This window comes from Mastigoproctus giganteus, chromosome 7 (genome assembly GCF_048544385.1).
Source record: "Mastigoproctus giganteus isolate SK-2022 chromosome 7, ASM4854438v1, whole genome shotgun sequence".
Classification (NCBI taxonomy): Eukaryota; Metazoa; Arthropoda; class Arachnida; order Uropygi; family Thelyphonidae; genus Mastigoproctus; species Mastigoproctus giganteus.
In genome coordinates this window covers 39,696,373-39,716,669 of record NC_143581.1, presented here as the reverse complement: position 1 = coordinate 39,716,669, position 20,297 = coordinate 39,696,373, and the positions used below count along the sequence as shown (strand labels likewise).

The 20,297-nt window shown below is 37.5% G+C and overlaps 1 protein-coding gene across 1 annotated transcript in view; it reads left to right on the top strand.

The window, feature by feature from the left end:
- Positions 1–20,297, top strand: part of LOC150082834 (coactosin-like protein) — a 157,375-nt gene that overhangs the window by 113,764 nt on the left and 23,314 nt on the right. The window contains exon 2 of the mRNA XM_090376851.1: positions 3,437–3,519. Coding sequence (XP_090232977.1) covers positions 3,437–3,519 — 83 coding nt within the window. The remainder of the gene's footprint in view (positions 1–3,436; positions 3,520–20,297) is intronic.

The following is a 20,297-nucleotide window of genomic DNA, read 5'->3' as shown; positions in this document are numbered from 1 at the left end:
TCACCTTGTCAGCAACATCAGTAGAATTGTCAATAGTTAAACCCTCTATATCAGGTGGACCCATGTGATTTGCCTCTTCCTTTTAGTGTTTACATGAGAAAAGAAGTCTTTGCTATTTTTCTGTATCCTTTACCAGGGATTTCTTATAATATGCCTAACATGCTTTGACTTAATTGCAGACTAATTTTGTCTAATAATAAATTAATGTCTAAAATATTATCTAATTTATACTTTATGCTGATAATCTTGTGATGTTCTACCTGTCTGCATCCAATTTATTAAATAAACATTGCAGAACACAAAAGAAAAATTAACTAGTTAGAGCCAGTCATTTTCAATCCACTGCAGGATTTAAAGGCCTTTCCAGTTCCATTTGTTTTGTGCAATGGCCATCCATTTACCACCCACAAACTCTTGAATTTCATCTGTCCATCTCCGTTGTCTTCCAGGTTTTCTTCTAGCTCCTCTTGGACACCATTCTGTTATTTTCTTAGTCCATCTGTCATGTCTTTGAGCTGTGTCCTGCCCAAGACCATTTTAGTTTAGTTTTGATAAGAATGTCCTTTACTTGAGTTATGACTCCACCTTTTCAATTACTGCTCCTTCAATCATTATATCCCTTTCTGTGGCATACTTGTTCATCATTACTTTTGTTTTAGCCATATTCATCTTTAGTCCAAAATCCTTACTAACTGCATAACTAATTAAGATTTTCCTCTAATTCTTTGAGATCTTGGCTTATGACCACAATGTCATCTGTAAATGGTTTAGGTACTCTCCATTCACACTGACTCCTTTCTGTGACCAGTCTAATCTTCTGAAAGTTTCCTCAAGGGCAGTAGTAAACAACTTAGAAGATATTGTGTCTCCTTGTTGAACTCCTTTCTAATTTTAAATTTGCTACTGTCTGTTTAGTCTAATAAAGGAGGTAGCATTCTCATATTTCCTTCAAAATCCTAATATATGGGACATCTATGCCTTGTCTTTTCAGTGCCCGAAACATTGCATTATGCTGCATGGAGTCAAATGCCTTTTTCATAATCCACAAATGCCAGGCATAATGGTGTTTTTTATTCATTTGCTTTCTCTATTAGCTGCAATATTACGTGAAAGTGACCCGTAGGTTATCCTGTTCTAAAGCCAGCTTGCTCTTTTGGTTGATTCTCAAGTATTCTTTCTAATCTGTTAGTAATAACCCTTGTGAACAACTTGTATATGTGGTATACAAGCTAATTGGTCTATAATTTCTGATTTATCTCCTTTCTTATGCAGCAAAACTAAGATTGCATTATTCCATTCCTTAGGTGTCACACCTTTTCTAATGCATTTTGTGAAGAGTCTTGCCAGTTTCTGTGTCATGTCTCTTCCAATTTTAACAACTCTATATTAACTTCATCTACCCCTGGAGCTTTCTGATTCTTCATTTTCTTCAATGCATGTTCTTACCTCATCAGGAAAGATATTGGGTGTGTCATATGTGTTACTAATTTGCGATCCATGTTCCCCACTGCTGGCATCATTCCCTCACTCCTTGTATAATTCTCTATAGTAGTCTTCTGTTATTTGAATTATGCCTTCTGCTATTTATAAGTATGCCATCACTATTCAGTATCATTAGTATTTCTGTATTACTTCTCATGGCTGCTGATTTAAGTCCTTTGTTTACCCTTAATGCTTGTTCTACTTTTGTGTTAAATCTTGTCCTCTGAGTCTCTTTCTAATGGCTTTGCATAACTCAGTGTCCTCAATTTTCTCCTTGTCAGTGTTTATCTTGCTCTTCATTTGTTGTCTTTGGTTCATCATGACAAGTGTTTCTTGACTAATTTTTTCTTCTTTGGATTTCTTTTTACCTATAGGTTTCTTGGACTTTATCACTTTCAGAAAGTTGTAATATTCCTCGTCCAATATCTTGGTCCCAAGCAGTCTGCAGAAGCTCAAACTTGTTCTTAAGTTCCAGTACATACTGCTTTTTCTCCTCTTCTGTTATCTCAAAGATCTTCATATTATTTGTCAGTTTTCCTTTCTTACATCTATATCAGGAGTGGCCAACTTAATTTGTGATGCGATCTACTTTTTTTCTTCAATGTGCCACGATCTACCATCTCAAAAATTTAATTGCACAAGGTGCACAAATCGAGCAATGACTGTATATTTAAAATTCGTCGTGATAGACTTAAATTAAATCCGTGATAGACTTGTTGGCCACCCTTGATCTATATCATGTGTATCTTGCCATTCTGTGATCACTTCCAACATTTATCTTGTTCAGGACGGTAACATCATTCACAATATATCTTCTGTTAGTGAGGATGAAGTATATTTCATTAGTTAATCCATTTGGGCTCTTCCATATCCACTTTCTGTTCACCCTTTTCTCGAAAAAAGTGTTCATTACTGACATTCCTTGAGATTCTGCAAATTCCACAAGTCTTTCATTTCTTTCACCAATTCCAAATTTTCCTATAGTTCTCCTTTCTGTGCTGTTTTGTCCTTTCCATCCTTAGCATTGAAGTGTAGTGGGTTTTCTGCTCATTTAGAAGACTATTTCAGTTTACATTTCTTCAAAATCATCATGGCTTGATGTTGGTGCATAAATCATTATAACCTTTAGCTTGTACCTCTTAGAAATCCTGTGTAGTAGTCTTGACACCCTTGGTGATGTACTTTTGAATTCCAAAATATTGTTTTTTATATCTTTATGGACCAGAAAGCCAACTCCACCTTTTGCTCCTTTCACCGTTTCCATTGGTGTACAGCAGATTTCCACTTGATAAACTTAAGTGATTCATTTCTTGTTTCAGCCAAACCGATGCTATTCCAATTAGAGCCAGTATCACATGGCAGCATAGAATCCTGCAAAGATGAGGTACAGACACACAGCTCAGCCTTGAATATAAAAAAGAGAAACTGCATCCATGCAAAATATAAAGTACATTCGTTCTGGGCTGCAGTTGTGCCTTATCCTCGCAAGATTATGTTATATTTCTCTGGGTGACTAAGTGGCTCTTACTGGTTAATTTAACTTTATTGTTTTGTATTGGCTAATTTAATTTATTTAAGCTTGGATGTAGATAGTGGTAGTACCTAAAAAGCATAACTTGTTACAGTTTAGTATTTCTGCCTTTGTATAAAAGTTTATTTAATAAATCATCAGTAAACAGGTGCATTAATTACAGGTACATTAATAACTTAACATGCAAACATTAATGTTTGCATGTTAAGTTATTTCACAATTTTTCAGAAAAGCAATCCAAATAATTTAAAGGAAGTTTAATAGTTAACTTATTCACCTAAAACAATTTTTCAAAATCAATTTTTTTTTTTTTTTTTTTTCTGTTAAAAATCTGCTACTTGAAAATAATAATCATTTGATTATGTAAACTACACAATTGCAGTCCCACTTTTTTTCCATAAATGTAATTACTTGTCTTTTCAGGGCACTTTTCAAATACAGAGAAAATCGTATTATTCATGATTCCTCTGGAACTGATTTTATTGAGCTCAAAGACAAATTATCAGGTATGTTAGAATTAACATAAGCTTAATTTATTTTATTGAAATCTTTCTTATCAATATTTGAATTTTGCAAATGCACAATTTATGGAAATATTGTGCTATTATGTATTATAAAGTTTCTCACATCATGGATATTGTTTGTTAGCATTGCATTGTTATTTGAGGTCTGTAAATATACTTAGGACCTTAGTAAGACACTAGAGTAGGCAAAAAAGATCACACACACACAGTGTCCCAGAATGAAAGGTCATTCCAGGAGGTGAAAGGATAGGTCATTTTAAGCAAAAGTTCATATAAACATGTGCCCTATCCGGAATGGTTTCCAAGATGACTCATTTGAATATTTATTTTTCAAGTGACAAATTTGGAACAGTTTATAATAAATTTTCAAAAATGCCACCAACTTCAATGCACTTTTCTACTTTCGTGAGAACATGTCTTGTTGCTTGTCTAAGTGTATCTTCACGTTCCTTTATATGGGCAACAGCATCCATTATGCGAGCTAGCAGATCATCTCTTGTATCCACCTTTCTTCTGTATATTTCTCTTTATCCAACCCCATAAACAAAAATCTAATGGGGTTAGGTCTTGGAGATCTTGGTGCCAGTTAATGGCACCACCACGACCAATCCACCAATTAGGGAAAATTTGGTCCAGATGTTGCTTCACATGTCTGGTACAATGGGAAGGGGGCCCCATCATGCTGAAAGTACATATTACACCATGTGGCCAAAGGAATGTCCTCTAGTTGTTCACCTAATGTATTTTGCAAAAATTGAAGGTAATTGTGTCCCGTCATTCGATGTTCTAAAATAACAGTGCCTATCAACAGGTTATCGATCATACCGCACCACACATTGATTGAGAAACAGACTTGGAAATTTTTTTTCTGCTGTACGATGTGGATTCTCGTGTGACTATCAATGAGTTTTACGTGTGTTGTTGATTCTATTCCGAGTTAACGTGCTTCATCAATAAATAGTATTGATGGAAGCACTTCACAATTGGCATTTAACCAATGACAAAATTCAAGATGTGTGGCACTGTCCCCTATGTGAAGATTTTGCACACACTGTGGGTGAAATGGGTACAAGCTCTCTTCATGTAGTGTTTGCCATACACTGTGTTTGTGAAACACAGATGTGCAGAAAGTCTTCGCGTGCTAATTGTAGGACTACGCTGAACCATGTTCAAAATGTTTCTGCAAATTTTCGTGACGTCCTCGTTCAGATGAAGCATGAGCACTGGGAAGCATACCACTTTCATGCAATGTGTTAAACTTTGGAAAACGCTCTACAATCTGGAATTCGACATGTAGGAAAGTGCCGATGGTATTCTTCAACAGCAGCAGGGGCACTACCATCGCAGAAGCTGTAAACATACAGCATATCTACATATTTGGTATTAGTAAAAATGTGCGGCATTTTTAGCAAACACTTCTACAATTAGAACTGACAACTGACACTACTCATTTATTTACTCGCAGTCTGATTGACTTCTATAGTCACAACAATCAGCTAATAACTGACAATCAAATGGTGCAGTCTGATGGGAGGGAAGGAAAATATTGCATGCAAATTTCAAAACAAATGTACATTAAAGTAGCTCTACCTCAGAAACCATTTGGGATAGAGCACATGTTTTATATGAATTTTTTTTTTTTTGCTTAAAATGATCTATCCTTTCACCTGGAATATTGACCTTTCCTCCTGGGGGACTGTGTGTGTGTACTACACTAGAGCTTGTTTATCTATACTTTGTCTGTAAGATTGCATTTGTAAATGACTTTCATATTGTATAGGACAAAAAAACCCTAGAATAATTCTTGGGAAAAATGCTACTTCAGATTCTATAACTACAGCCATGATTCAAGAAGACATCTGGAAATTTCTCTAGATGTTGATGGGAATTGAAACCCAAACCTTTCCAAACAGACAGTAATGTATCATGCTGGCTAAGCTGCCATAGAGCCCCAAAATAGGTAGAGGCCTGCAGATTAGATTTTTCTGCATCTTTCCACCAGTCTGGTTGACCCTATACTTGCTGAGCAGATAGCAATTGTAAACAAAAAAAATGTATACCAGCTGACAGGATGTCTTATGGTGACTGAATACTCTACTATGTTTGGCAAGTGTTTAATTCAGTCACATTTGGTATTAATTTTCCTCTACCCATTTCAGTACAGGTGCTGAATTTCTTCTGAAACTTGAAAGCCTTGTTTTCTATGGTGTAACCCTAAAATAATTTAGCTACTTGCCAAGAATGCTAGTTAAAAGTGACTGCTTGTATTTGTAACTGAGTTACAACCACTGAATTCGGAGAATTTAGACCTCTTGAAAATTAAGTTCTATTGGAAAATTTTGCTGTTTTTATATTAATTTAATATAATTGTGTTTAATAGTTTAAGTCTATTAAAAATGATAGCGAATGCTTTATAAGCATTCGCTATCCTTTACTAGTTTAAGTCTTAATCACGTTCATTAGTATTGGTCATTTCAATGCTAAGCATCTTGTAATTAGTAACATAGTGTAGTGTATCATAGTAGCTATAGTGTTTTAATTGTAGTAAATAAGAAGCTTGAAGGTACTAATCACGTATGTTGGAATTTTTTTTTTTTTTTGTTTTTAGCTTAGAAATTAGAAAGCCAGTAGTGTTATTTAAAAACATAGTAGCATAGCATGTACTATTTAACAATTTGTTAAAAGCATGCTTTGTACTTTCACTTTAATTTGTTTAGTAATTTTAAATTAAATTTAGACTAGAATCATGCCTCAACCAAGTTTAGAAAAGAAGAGGGGAAAAAAAAACCCTCCAAGTATTGGGGGAAGTTGGCTTTGGAGAGAACCATTAATAGTGGTTCTCTTGCAAATAAAAGCTACATTTGTTGTGCTACTTGTAGATGTTTTGCAGAGTTATATGTAATGGAACATGATATGGCCAAGGGGATGTCTGTGCATTTTCTTGCAAAGAATGGAAGAAACTAAAGCACCATATCAGTTTTCTGATTACTTACTTGAGGATTTGAAGAAGCATTTGATGCTCTTGAAGAAATTAATACAAGGGATCCTTAAAGTGCTCAGCACATTGTCGGAGACCACACTTATGCAATAGAAGACAAAGATCCTCCATGGCAATGCCTTAGTTTTACAGAAGTTAGCTGCTGTCGGTGACTGTCAGGAAAATGGAAAATATTGAGTAATAATGGCATCAAAAACAAATTTTTGTTGTACACAAAAAAAATTATTACATTACTTGACATATGTATGCAACATTTTGTGCAATGCTGTGTTTCTTCAATTATTAGATTTAAAAGTAGTATAAAAGGATAGATGGAATAGTATCAGGGTATCTTTGTCAGGGAGTAAAGTTGATCAGTGTTATATATCAGCTATCATATTTTAAGGGCAAAAGAGGGAATATTGATGTATACATTAGTACTAATGATATAAATTTTCTCTGGCTTAAAATCTCTCAACCCCATTTTGACATTTATTTGTTGCCTCTTGAAATCATTTCCCAATTCTAATAAGCACTTTGAACTCTGACTTCTCTTTGAAATTTTACTTTCTCCTGTCCAACTTTCCTAACAGTGAGATTTTTCCTTGGTGATTTTAATGTTCACAGCTCCAGCTAGTTTCTGTTTTCTAGTTGTACGGATCCAGCTGGTGAAGATGCTGAGGCTTTTGCATTTACTCTTGACCTTGTTCAGATTGTTTGTTTACCTACTGGAATATCAAACAATCCTAAACACACAGTCAACACACTTGATCTTTCTCACAAATAACCCTTCTAAGTACACTGAGGTGAGTGGTTCTCTAGGCACCTCAGATTACAACTTGGTGACTCTTCTCCAATGGAGCCTCTCTCTCATGGCCATCCTCAACCTCTTGTTTTTTGGCATTACAAGAATGCAAAAATGGGAGGATCTGCAAGATTTCTTTTCTTTTCCTTGCTTCGATTACTGTTTTGAATCTTCTGACATAAATGTTTTCTCGAATTGTGTCAATGAAATTTTTATTCTTGTAAGGATGAAATCCTTTATTTCACACTCCACCTTAAAATCTCTTCCTTTATATAAACCATGGTTTTCTGTTCAAGATGAGAATGTTGCATATTGCAAGTGGCTCTGCATCCAAATCTCCAGGTTCATTTTTTGCATACACCAAAGTTTCCAACAATTATAAAGCTGCTATTAATCAGTCCAAACTAAATTTTGAACATGCTAATAATAGATGGCCTGCTTCTTGTCCAGATGGTAGTTGAGCATTCTGGTCTCTTGCTAAAGCTATTGGCCACAACTTTTGACCATCTCTATTCTCACCTCTTCAAAACCGTATGGTTCTATTCAATGGTGGGATTCAAAAATTAACAGCTGGTTAATTTTTGATTTAGCTTAATTTAATTTAACAGGCCCCCCCACCTCAGACAAAAATAAAAACTAAATATATTTCATTGATCTCTTTTTAATTTCCTTTACTTTAAATATTTCCAAATTGATTATCATCTTTTTATTCTTCCTTTTATCATCTGCTGTCATCTTCTCAGCCATGTTTGAGCTGATGGATTGGGGTCCTAAGAATCTTAACGAGATTCCAATAAATTGACATTTTGAACTGTAAGGAGGCTTCTTTAATTTAAAAATATAATATTCATTTTCAAACACTTTCTGCCTCCACAGAACTACTGGCAGGAGTACTTAGGATATTTTTAGCTTTTTGTACAACAGATTTTGGTATCTCATTTTGTAACCCTAAAATAATTGTTGTGATTTTTTTTTTTTTTTTTGGAACAATTTTCCAAATAATTGTGCAAATCATTGGTGTTGATTTTGTAGTTGAAGAGTTTCTTGAATTTTCTCAATTTTTATTCAGCAGCCTGCTAAGAAAAAACAACTTCATCAATATTCCAAGAATCTGGCTCAAGTGCTTACTGTTTCATGAATTTTATTTTATGTATCATTTTCGATTTTAATGGTCACAGTCATCCATTAACCTGGTTTTCTTAATTTTAATTATTGTTCCCAGTAGTGTTTGACAAAGTAGGCTTCCACATATTTGATTTTCGGTAAAATCAATATCTTTTTAAAGCAATCAGTATGGTTTCGTATTTTTTTATTATTTTTTTTTTTCAAAGATTCTCAGAATTTCAAGAGCCAAGATGGCCAAATTTGGGTAAGTTTTAGAAACCCATTTTGTGCGAACTGGCTGAATCCCAACACTGGTTCCATAGCAACCCCAGCTTAAGATAAACTGCTAGCATTCTACTTTCTTCTAACATAATGTGTTGATGATCTTGGTGAACTGCCTGCCATTCCCAGTACACTACATTCAGTGCCTCCTGTGGTCTTGCATCAAAAGGATGTCAGAAGAATTTGTCTTCATGACAAAAGTGCCAGATCATCATGGTTATTTCTCCACTTGTTCTCAAAACCTATGCTCATGAGCTTACTCTTGTTTCACCTTTTTTACACTTCCTTATTCCATTTGTGTTTTCCATTCTGCTTGGAAATTTACTCTCATCCAGCCAGTTCCTAAAAAAGGATGACATCACTTCCATCCAGTTGCACTTCTACTCTTTCTTAAGTAATCAATCAACTCCCTGAACTATCTAGAAAACTTCCACCTGATCAATGATTGCCAGTATGGATTCAGTCTGTGTCAATCCACTGGTGATATTACGGCTTATGTTACCTATCTATGAACAAATTCATTGAAAGTTTTAAACTCAAGCAGTTGCTCTTGACATTTCAAAGGTTGTTGATTGCATTTGGTATAAAGGTCTTCTAAATAACCATTCATAGTATGGTTTGCCAGCTGTTTTTTTGTAATTGGGTATTGTTTTCTCTTGGAAATCTATCCATAGTTTTGCTGATGATGTGCTGTCATCGGCATTCCACCTTTCAGTTTGAGAACAGTTTCAACTTCTTGAATATCCAATAAGAGTTCCCTAAATGCTGATTTCCAGATAATTCTCCAGCCAGGCAAAGATAACTTAGTTAATTTCAATCCTTCTAGAACTCAGTCCTGCCTTATATCTTGTAAAAAGGATCCTTCTGCTCCTTCTCTGATTATGTGTATCTTCTAGTATGTCCAGATTTCTAGAAAAGATCACTTATCTCTATAGAGATAAGTGATCTTTTACGTAACACCGTACGTATCTCTATAAAGATCACGTATCTATATAGAGATACGTGATAAGCACATCACAAACATACTGCTTCCTCTGCATCTAAAAAAACTGAGTTTTCCCTTTTGCTTGTGGCATTACTTTTCTTCCGAACAGATGCTTGTTCCCAAATCTGGGCCGATGCCCCCCAAACCCTTTCTTAGGCTTCCAGATTCCATTCAAAAGAGGGAAGTTAGATTAATTAAAGACCCATCTTTAACAAAGTCTCTCCACTCTCTTCTCATAGAAATTGTTTCTGCTTCATACTCTTTTCCATAGCTACTTCCACGGGCACTGTTTTTTGGAAGAGGCTTTCTGTAATGTTTCTTTCTATAAACCAATCAGAAGATATGCAGCAACCAGTCAGCATTCTTTTACTCCAGCTTACAGAACCAATTTTCTCTTCCTGATTTGTTTTTTGAACTTCTGTTTTCTGGCAACCTACCTTCATATTCATTTCCTCGAAATTACTGTACAGAAATTAAAGTGTGATGTCAACAACTATATGGAAATGGGGAACATTGTGCAAAAAAGATAGGTGGAACAGGGTATGTCTGCCAGGGGCAAAGGTTAATGATGTTGTAGAGCAGATATCATCTTTTAAGGGCACAAAGGTGATATTGTTGTAAATATTGGCACAAATGATATTAAGAGTAGTAGACTGGCAGAATTACTTAACAAGTATAGGTCACTGTTGAAAAAAAAAGGCTATGAATTAGGGTTGAATTTGAAAGTGTCTGCAATTCTGCCAAGACACGATAGGAGGGAGTATATGATGAGAGCCTTGTCTATCAATTCGGCCCCTTGAGAGATTGTGCAAGGCTCAAGGGGTAGAATTTTTCTCAGCCTGGTCTGTGCTTATTAAAAGGAGAGACTGCTTCTACAGGGATGGATTACACTTAAATAGAAAGGGTGCAAGGATATTTGCTGATGCTACTGAGGCAGTGTTAGATGGTCGGAAAACTGCTAGCTTGGGAGGATACATGGACTAATAGATTAACAATAGCCGCAGGCAGAGGTGAAAATGATTCTTGCACTGCTTCTATTGGAATGAGCAGCAGCCTGGAAAACAAGATGCAGGGGATTTCAGAGACTGCTGGGAGTTGTTGCAGTACAAGTAAACACATGAGCTGTGTTATGGTAGCTAAGAATAGGAACAAGTGCATGTATGCATTGCATGTACACCAATGCTAGGAGTTTGGTAAATGAATTTGAGGTGTTATATCGTTGGTATATCAGAGACATGGGGTCACACAGATATAAGGAATGCAGAAATGGAATTTGGGGAGTGCAATGTTTATAGGAAGGATGGATAGGAAAGGAGGAGGGGGGGGGTTATGCTATTAGTTAAGAAACACAAAATCCAAAGAAGTACAGCCAGTCGACATGGCTGGACAGTGCAGTGTAGAGTCAGTTTGGTGAGACTTAAGCACTGGGAAATCAAAATTGAGTAGGAGTCTGTTATAGGCCTAATGACTCTGAGGAGTATAATAAACAACTGTACAGGGAAAAGAGTGGGCCAGTAAATCAGTCTTATAATGGGGAGATTAATTTCCCAAATATTGAATGGAATTTGTGGATTGGTCACTCATACAACAGCAAGGCTTTTGTGGATTTATTGGATGATTTTTTTTTTTCTACAGCAGCATGTTCGGGGGGCAACTAGAGGGAGTAATAATCTTGATCTGATTATCAGTAGTGATTCTTTATGCATTAAGAATCTGCAGATAAGGGAACTACTAGTTGGCAGCGATCACAGTATGCTGAAGAGGGATTTACTCAGAGGTAACTACAATCAGGGGTAAAGGGAAGGGTTTTTGCTTTTGTAAAGGCGACTACGGAGGTCTGAGATGGTATTTAAATTCTATATGGTAGGACCAACTGATGATGTTACCAACAGCAAATTCAAAATGGGAAGCATTCAAAGAATTAATCTTTGAAGCTACTAGGCTATACATACCAACTAAGAAATACTGTTCAAGGTTTAGGCTTAAATGGATGTCAGATGAACTGAAACATGTGGCAGAGAAGAAAAATGCATGGGATAAATATAAATTAATGGGAGACACGGAAGTCTATGATAGATATAAACTGGTCTGTAACCAAGTCACAAAGGAGGTTAGGCAGGCAAAGGCAGATTATGAGAAATCTTTGGTAAAGGATGCAGAGAAAAACAAAAAAGAGTTCTTTACTTATGTAAACTTTAGAAGGAAAGGGACGAATCGGATTGGTCCACTGGATATTGATGGTTCAACTGTTGCTAATCCTGTTCAGGTAGCTTACAAACTAAATGAATATTTTGCATCTACATTCAGACATGAGGAGTTATTCAGGGAGGGGAATGCCAGAGGTGAATTAAACACTGGCAGTCAGGTAGATGATTTTGTAATAACTGAGAGGAAAGTGGAGGAGAAATTGTTGACGATAAACATAAGAAAAGGCACACGGGGTGGATGGGATCTATCTAGTTATATTAAAGGAGGCAGCAAAGGAAGTAAGCAAGCCCTTAGCCATAATTATGAGAGCTTCCTTGGACTCAGGGGTTGGTATCCATGGATTGGAGATGTGATTGATCCCAATTCACAAAGGAGGATCAAAGGGTGACACATGTAATTACAGACCTGTTAGTTTAACTTCTGTTCTAGAGAAATTAATGGAGGCATTGGTTAAAGAAGCACTGACATCATCTAGACAAGATTTCAGTTATAGCTTGCACACAGCATGGTTATGTTAAGGGGAAATCTTTCTGACCAATTTGATTGGATTCTAAGATGTGGTCACAAAGCAACTGGATGCAGGTAATAACTATCATATATTTGGATCTTAGAAAGGCTTTTGATACTGTTGCACATGGAAGACTACTGGACAAATTGGAGCAGTGTGACATTGGAGGCAAATTGCTGCTATGGATAAAAGGATGGTTGAGTGGGAGAAGACAGAGTGGTAATCAATGGACACTTACCTTCATGGACTAATGTTATTAGTGGAGACCCCCAGGGTTCAGTGTTGGGTCCATTGTTGTTTTCTGTATTTATAAATGATATCGATGATGGTATATCAGGTTTAATATCCAAGTTTGCAGATGATATGAAGGTTGGCAGGGTTGTTAATGACACTGACAGTACACTGCTGTAACAGGATCTAGAAAAGTTGAGCAGATGGGCTGAGAGGTGGCAACTGATGTTTAACATTGACAAATGTAAAATACTGCATATGGGAAGCAGTAACCCCAGAGTAATGTATTGACTGTGTGGTAGTACACTGACAGTAGTTGATAATGAAAAGGACCTGGGGGTAATTGTGCAGGCAGATATGAAGTTTTCTGAGCAGTGCAGATAGTCTGCAAGAGTATTTCGTGTTTTGTCAATGTTGTACAGGAATTTTTCTAGCAGGGATAAGGAGGTGATTATTATTAATATCCATATGATGAAAGGAAGCCTGAGGCTTATGCTGCACCAGGGAAAAAAAGTTTGAGAGAGAGAAGTAGAAGGGAATCACCAAGAAAGAGAAGAATGATGATATCCAGCTCAGGACCCTGGGTGTGCCAAGCTCATACTCACCAGATGTGAGCTCCCGGGGTTATCACCTTGTATAAGGTAATGGTCAGGCCACACATTGAGTGCTGTATACAAGTCTGGAGGCATATGGATGTCTCATGGCATATGGAGGCCAAAATGGATGTCAGATGAACTAATGAGGCATGTGGCAGAGAAGAAAAATGCATGGGATACTTACAAATTAACACATGACACAGAAGCCTATGATAGATACAAGTTGATATGCAACCAAGTTACAAAGGAGGTTAGGCAGGCGAAGGCAGATTACGAGAAATCTTTGGCAAGGGATGCAAAGAAAAACAGCAAAGAGTTCTTTACTTATGTAAACTCTAGAAGGAAGGGGATGAATCAGATTGGTCCACTTGATATTGATGGGTCAACTGTTGATGATCCTGCTCAGGTAGCTAACAAACTAAATGAATATTTTGCATCGACATTCACACATGAGGAGTTATTCAGCAAGGGGAATGCCAGAGGTGTATTCAACTCTAGCAGTAAGCTACAGAATCTTGAAATAACTGGGAGTAAAGTGGAGGAGAAACTGTTGAAGATAAACACAAGAAAGGCACCCGGGGTGGATGGGATCTATCCAGTTATATTAAAGGAGGCAGCAAAGGAAGTAAGCAAACCCTTAGCCATAATTATGAGAGCTTCCTTGGACTCAGGGGAGGTACCCATAGACTGGAAATGTGCAAATGTGACCCCAATTCACAAAGGAGGATCAAAGGCTAACACAAGTAATTATAGACCTGTGAGCTTAACTTCTGTTCCAGGAAAATTAATGGAGGCACTGGTTAAAGAAGCACTGCAGGATCATTTAGACAAGACTTCAGTTATAGCTCAGACACAGCATGGTTTTGTTAAGGGGAAGTCTTGCCTGACCAACTTGATTGGATACTATGATGCAGTCACAAAAGAACTGGATGCAGGGAATAACTTTGATATTATATACTTGGATCTTAGAAAGGCTTTTGATACTATTGCACATGGAAGACTGCTACACAAATTGGAGCAGTGTGACATTGGAGGCAAATTGCTGCTATGGATAAAGGGGTGGTTGAGGGGGAGAAGACAGAGAGTGGTAATCAATGGACACTGCTCATCGTGGACTAATGTTATTAGTGGAGTCCCTCAGGGCTCAGTGTTGGGTCCATTATTGTTTTCTGTATTTATAAATGATATTGATGATGGTATATCAAGCTTAATGTCCAAGTTTGCAGATGATACAAAGGTTGGCAGGGTTGTCAAGGACACTACTGACACTATGCTGCTGCAACAGGATCTGGAAAGGTTGAGCAGATGGGCTGAGAGGTGGCAAATGAAGTTTAACATTCACAAATGTAAAGTACTACACATGGGAAAAAGCAACCCCAGAGCAACGTATCAACTCTGTGGTACTACACTGACAGTGGTAGAGAATGAAAGGGACTTGGGGGTGATTGTGCAGGCAGATATGAAGTTCTCTGAGCAGTGCAGACGGGCTGCAAGAGTAGCTCATGGAGTATTGTCAATGATATACAGGAATTTTTCCAGCAGGGATAAGGAGGTGATTATTCCATTGTATAAGGCAATGGTCAGGCCACACCTAGAGTACTGTATACAGTTCTGGAGGCCTCATTTCAAGAAGGATGTAGAGCTGCTGGAACGAGTACAGAGAAGGGCAGCAAGATTAGTGAATGGAAGAAAGGGGTGCTCTTACGAAGAAAGGCTTAAGTTTTGCAAATTACAGTGTCTGGAGACTAGGCACCAGCGAGGTGATCTGATAGAGGTGTATAAAGCCTTGAATGGTTTAAGCATGCTCAATGCTGATGGGATTCTTCCTCTAGCTCAGAAAAATCACCTGAGAGGGCATAAATTCAAATTGAGGAAAGACAGATGTAGGATAGACGTGCGGAAATTTGCCTTTAGCCAGCGGGTGGTTGGTTGGTGGAACAGACTGCCATCCCTTGTGGTGGAGGTTGATAGCCTAAATAAGTTTAAGGCTCAGCTGGACAGGTATTTTGAACCAACAGAGGGGTGAAGTGGAAGTGGGTTTTTTTTTTTTTGGCTGATGCTGCATAAGCTTGCTTTCTTGCATCAAATGCCTCTACTAATGCTAATGCTAAAAATATTAAGAAGGATGTAGAGCTGCTGAAGCGGGTGAAGAGAAGAACAACAAGATTAGTGAATGGAACAAAGGGTTGCTCTTATGAAGAAAGGCTTAAGTTTTGCAAATTAGTGTCTGGAGACTAGGGACCTGTGGGGTGATCTGATTGAGGTGTATAAAGGCTTGAATGGTTTGAGCATGCTCAATGCTGATGGAATTCTTCCTCTTGCTCAGAACAATCACCTGAGAGGGCATAAATTCAAATTGAGAAATGTGCAGAAATTTGCTTTTAGCCAGGGTATGGTTGAATATTGCTGGAACAAACTTCCATCTGTTGTAGTAGAAGTTGATAGCTTAAATAGATTTAAGGCAGAACTAGACACTCACTTGGAGTGAGTGGATGGGTGAAATTAGGTTTTTTTTGGCTGATGCTATATAAGCTTGTTTTCTTGCATCATGTGCCTATGCTAATATTTTGTCATTTTCCACCTATGCACAGTAACCTCTCGTGCTTAGGGTTTTCATTAAAAAAAAAAAAAAAGCCATGCTATACAAAAAAAAAAAGTAATTCAGAACGTCTTATAAGGGAGATTTTTATCTTTCCAGACATTGTGACTGTATTGGGAAAAATATATACAAGTTTAGATTTGTACCAGATATGAATGAATCTGGGCTGGTCACTCACACAGGAACAAGACTTCTCTGGATTTGTTGGATGGCAGTTTTCTTTACTAATATGTTAGAGAAGCAACAAGAGAAAGCAATAATCTTGATTACATTACACTGGTCAACACATGAAATGTTACAAAACAAAAATACCCAATATTTACATTTTTATGCTGTTGAACACTAAAGTCACATTAAAATTTGTCGATTGGCTCTTGTTTTCCAATTACAGTTGGTCTCATATTAGCAAGTTACTCTACGTTATCAACTAGCTCTTGTCAAAATGCATGACAACACTGCAGTTTCAGTACCACCATGCTCTTATCACATGATCAAGAACTGTCTCCTCGCTCTGCATCATATAAGTTGTTACCTCAAATGCATCTTCAACTCTGGTTGCAGTAACCCTTGAATACGGCTAGGTAATGGGTGATTTGTTCTCAGTTAATGGTTCTCTGTGAGATTCCTACGTTTTGTGCAGTATTTGTCGTATAAGATTAATATGCCCTGTTATTGTGTGAATAGTCCGGATGACTTATGTATGTGCAGAAGTCACATTAGCTTCAAGGGACACAGTGTCCCTCTAGCCAAAATTGCCTACTTCTTTTACTTTGGGTGTAAAGTAGGCAAACAGCACAAGAACTGGGCTCAACATATTCTGCACATCAAAACTGAATGCATGGGTAAATCGAAAGGGACGTTTTATGCCTTTTGCAGTGCCCATGATATCAAGAGCCAAAAAATTACATCACAGGCTGTTCTGTATGGTGCCTTCTTTTAGAAAAGGGATGACAGTGAAGCAGAGGTGGACAGTGGTGTGTACCCAAATGAATTTGGGTACACCTCTGTGTACCCATCTGCAATTTGTCTGTGGCTCACAGTTGAGTACTACCTATTCTTGAACTACCCGACTTTTTCTGTACACTCCGATGAAGATGTAGACACTAATGAACATGAACTATATATACACTAAGTATAGTAGCTGTCTACGTCAAGGGATCCACCATTTTGTCCAAACCTTTATGCTTCTGAACTACATAAGATCACAGAAACTGAGCTTAATGACCTCATCAGGGATCTCGAACTGCCGAGGAATAAGGCAGAGCTTTTGGCCTAGATCGTACAACTGTGGAATCTTCTAGATCATTCTGTGAAAGTGCCCACATTTTATACTTGAAATAAAGACTTTGATAAATTCTATCAAAGAGAAGGTGAACTCGCTGCTTGTAAGGATGTTTATGGTCTAAGCAGCAATGAATATGGGGCATGTTCATGAAGAATGAAGACTATTTATAGATACTTCTACAAGGTTAGTCTTGAGGCTGTGTTATTACACAATGGAAATATGCTGCCTTCAATACCTCTTGCGTATGCCAACCGAAAGAGAAACATTACCCGAGGGGCTCGCATCTGGTGAGTATGGGCTTGGTACACCCAGGGTCCTGAGCTGGATATCATTATTCTTCTCTTTCTTGGTGATTCCCTTCTGCTTCTCTCTCTCTGGGTAACTTTTTTTTTTTGGCTGGTGCAGCATAAGCCTCAGGCTTCCTTGCACCATATGACTATTAATAATAATAATGCACTAATAGTAGTGCAGAATTGAATTTTAACGAAGAATATGTCATCTTAATCATTTTCAATCTGCGTGTAATAAAATGTTGGAGTTAGAGTTTCAAAGAGAAGTAATCCTATGGATAAAGATTGAGCTAACTTTTATGTAAATTTGATAATCTGATTTAAACATAGAACATATTGTTCTTGGTTTTATAGTAGTAGTCTTCCATGTGCAACAGTATCAAATCTTTCCTGAAATCCAAGTATATGATATAAAAAATCATTTTTTTTTTTTTTTTTTTTTATCCAGTAACTTTTGTAACCACATAGTATTCAATCAAATGTCAGACAAGACTTTCCCTTAACAAACCCATGTTGTGTTTGAATTATTACTGTAGGTTTTGTCTAGATCAGGGGTGGCCAATGAGTCTATCACGGACTTAATTTCGGGCAATCACAACGAATTTTAAATATAATCATCCCTAGATTTGTGCACCTTGTGCTGTTATTTTGGTTTTTTTAGGAGCATTAGCAACTAAGGCCATATTGCTCAGAGAATATGCGGTGGTCATGGGCTCGAACCTTGGTCTAATCAAGAAGCGTGTGCTACGCACTGCTGCTCCTGCCACCTGGCTATGGAGGCGCCATCACACCTTGTGCAATTAAATTTTTGAGTTGGTAGATCGCGGCACACTTTGAAGGAAAAAAGTAATTGCATCACAAATTAAGTTGGCTACTCCTGGTCTAGATGATCCTGCAATGCTTCTTTAACCAGTGACACTTTTTTTTTTTTCCTGGAATAGAAGTTAAACTAACAAGTCTGTAATTACTTGTCACCCTTTGATCCTCCTTTTGAATTGGAGATAAATTTGCACATCTCCAGTTTCGGGGGACTTCCCCTGAGTCCCCAGGGGAAGCCCCCCTGGATGCTCTCATAATTATGGCTAAGGGTTTGTTTACTTCCTTTACCACCTCCTTTAATATAACTGGATAGATCACATCCAACCCAGGTGCCTTTCCTATGTTTAACATCAATTTCTCCACTTTGCTTTCAGTTATTACAAAATCATTAAGCTCCCAGTTAGTGTAATAAGCTTCTGTCCTCCACTTCCTTAAAGAATTCCTCATGTGTGAATGCAGATGCAAAATACTCATTCAGTTTGTCAGCTATCTGAGCAGAATCACCAACAGTTGGACCATTAATATCAAGTGGACCAATTTGATTCATCCCCTTCCTTCTAGAATTTATATAAATAAAGAAGTCGGTGCTGTTTTTCTTAGCATCCTTTGCCAAAGGTTTCTTGTTATCTGCTTTTGCTTGCTTAACCCCCTTTCTGAGGACTTAGACTAGCTTATTTCTACAGTAGGCTTGTGTTGCCTGATAATTAATTAATTTATTTATTATTTATTTTTTTTCTTTGGTAGTTATTGGCACATCGGCTTCTGTGGCCATAATGCACCTCCCAAGGTTTTTGCAGTACTTTAATCCAAGCCCGTGGCGGGATTCGAACCCGTGACCTTTGGGTTGCCAGGCAGGTGCTTTACCCACCCGGCTGATAATTTATGCATCTCATGCATTTTTCTTCTCTGCAATGAGTCTTATTAGTTCACCTGAGATCTATTTAAGCCTAAACACTGAACAGTATTTCTTAATTGGTATGAAAAGCCTAGTAGCTTCCACGATTAATTCTTTGAATGCTTCCCATTTAGAACTTGCTGTTGGTAACATCAGTTGGCCCCACACTATAGAATTTAAAAACTAGACCATTGTAGTCACCTTTACGAGAGCAAAAACCCTTCTCTTTACCCGATGATAATTATATTTTTAAGTAAATACCACAGCAGTACACCACAATCACTACCACTAGTGGTTCCTTTATCTGCAAATTCTTAATGTACGAATAATCACTGCTGATAACCAGATCAAGAGTATTACTCTCTGTGGTCGCCTCTTGAACATGCTGTTGCAGATAACAATCATTCAATAAATCCACAAAAGTCTTGCTAGTGTGCGAGTGAGCAACCCACAATGTTTCAGTCAACATTCCAGTCAATTGTTATTGTTGGTGTCTCTATTGTCAGGGAGACAGGGAATATATTATGCAAAAAAAAAAGGTGGAACAGGACTAGGGTATGTCTGCCAGGGGCAATTGTAGGGCAGATATCATCTAATGACCCGAAGAGTAAGAAATCTGCAGATTTACTTAAGGCGCCTCTGTAGACAGGTGGGCAGGAGCATCAGTGCGCAGCACATGCTTCTTAATTAGACAGAGGTTCGAGCCCATAACCTCCAAATACAGGATGCGGAAAGGTCTGAGAACGACCACTGCATATTCCCGGAGCAATATGGCCTTAGTTGCTAATGCTCCTAAAAACCAAATAGCAAACAGATTTACTTAAGTACGGGTCAATGCTGAAAAAAAGTTGCGAGTTATGGTTAAACTTGAGAGTCCAATTGTACCCAGATATGACAGGGAGTATATGATGAGAGCCTTGATAATCAGTTCAGCCCTGGAGAGTTTGTGCAAGGTTCACTGGATAGAATTTTTTTTTCTTTTTTTCCCCTTTCTTTTTTCAGTGTGGTCTGTGCTTGCTAACAGGAGAGACTGCTTCTACAGGAATTGATATACTTAAATAGAAAGGGTGCAAGAATATTTGCTGATGCTATCAAGGCAGTGTTAGGTGGGTCAGAAAACTGCTAGCTTGGGAAGATACATGGACTAATAGATTAACAATAGCTGCTGGCAGAGGT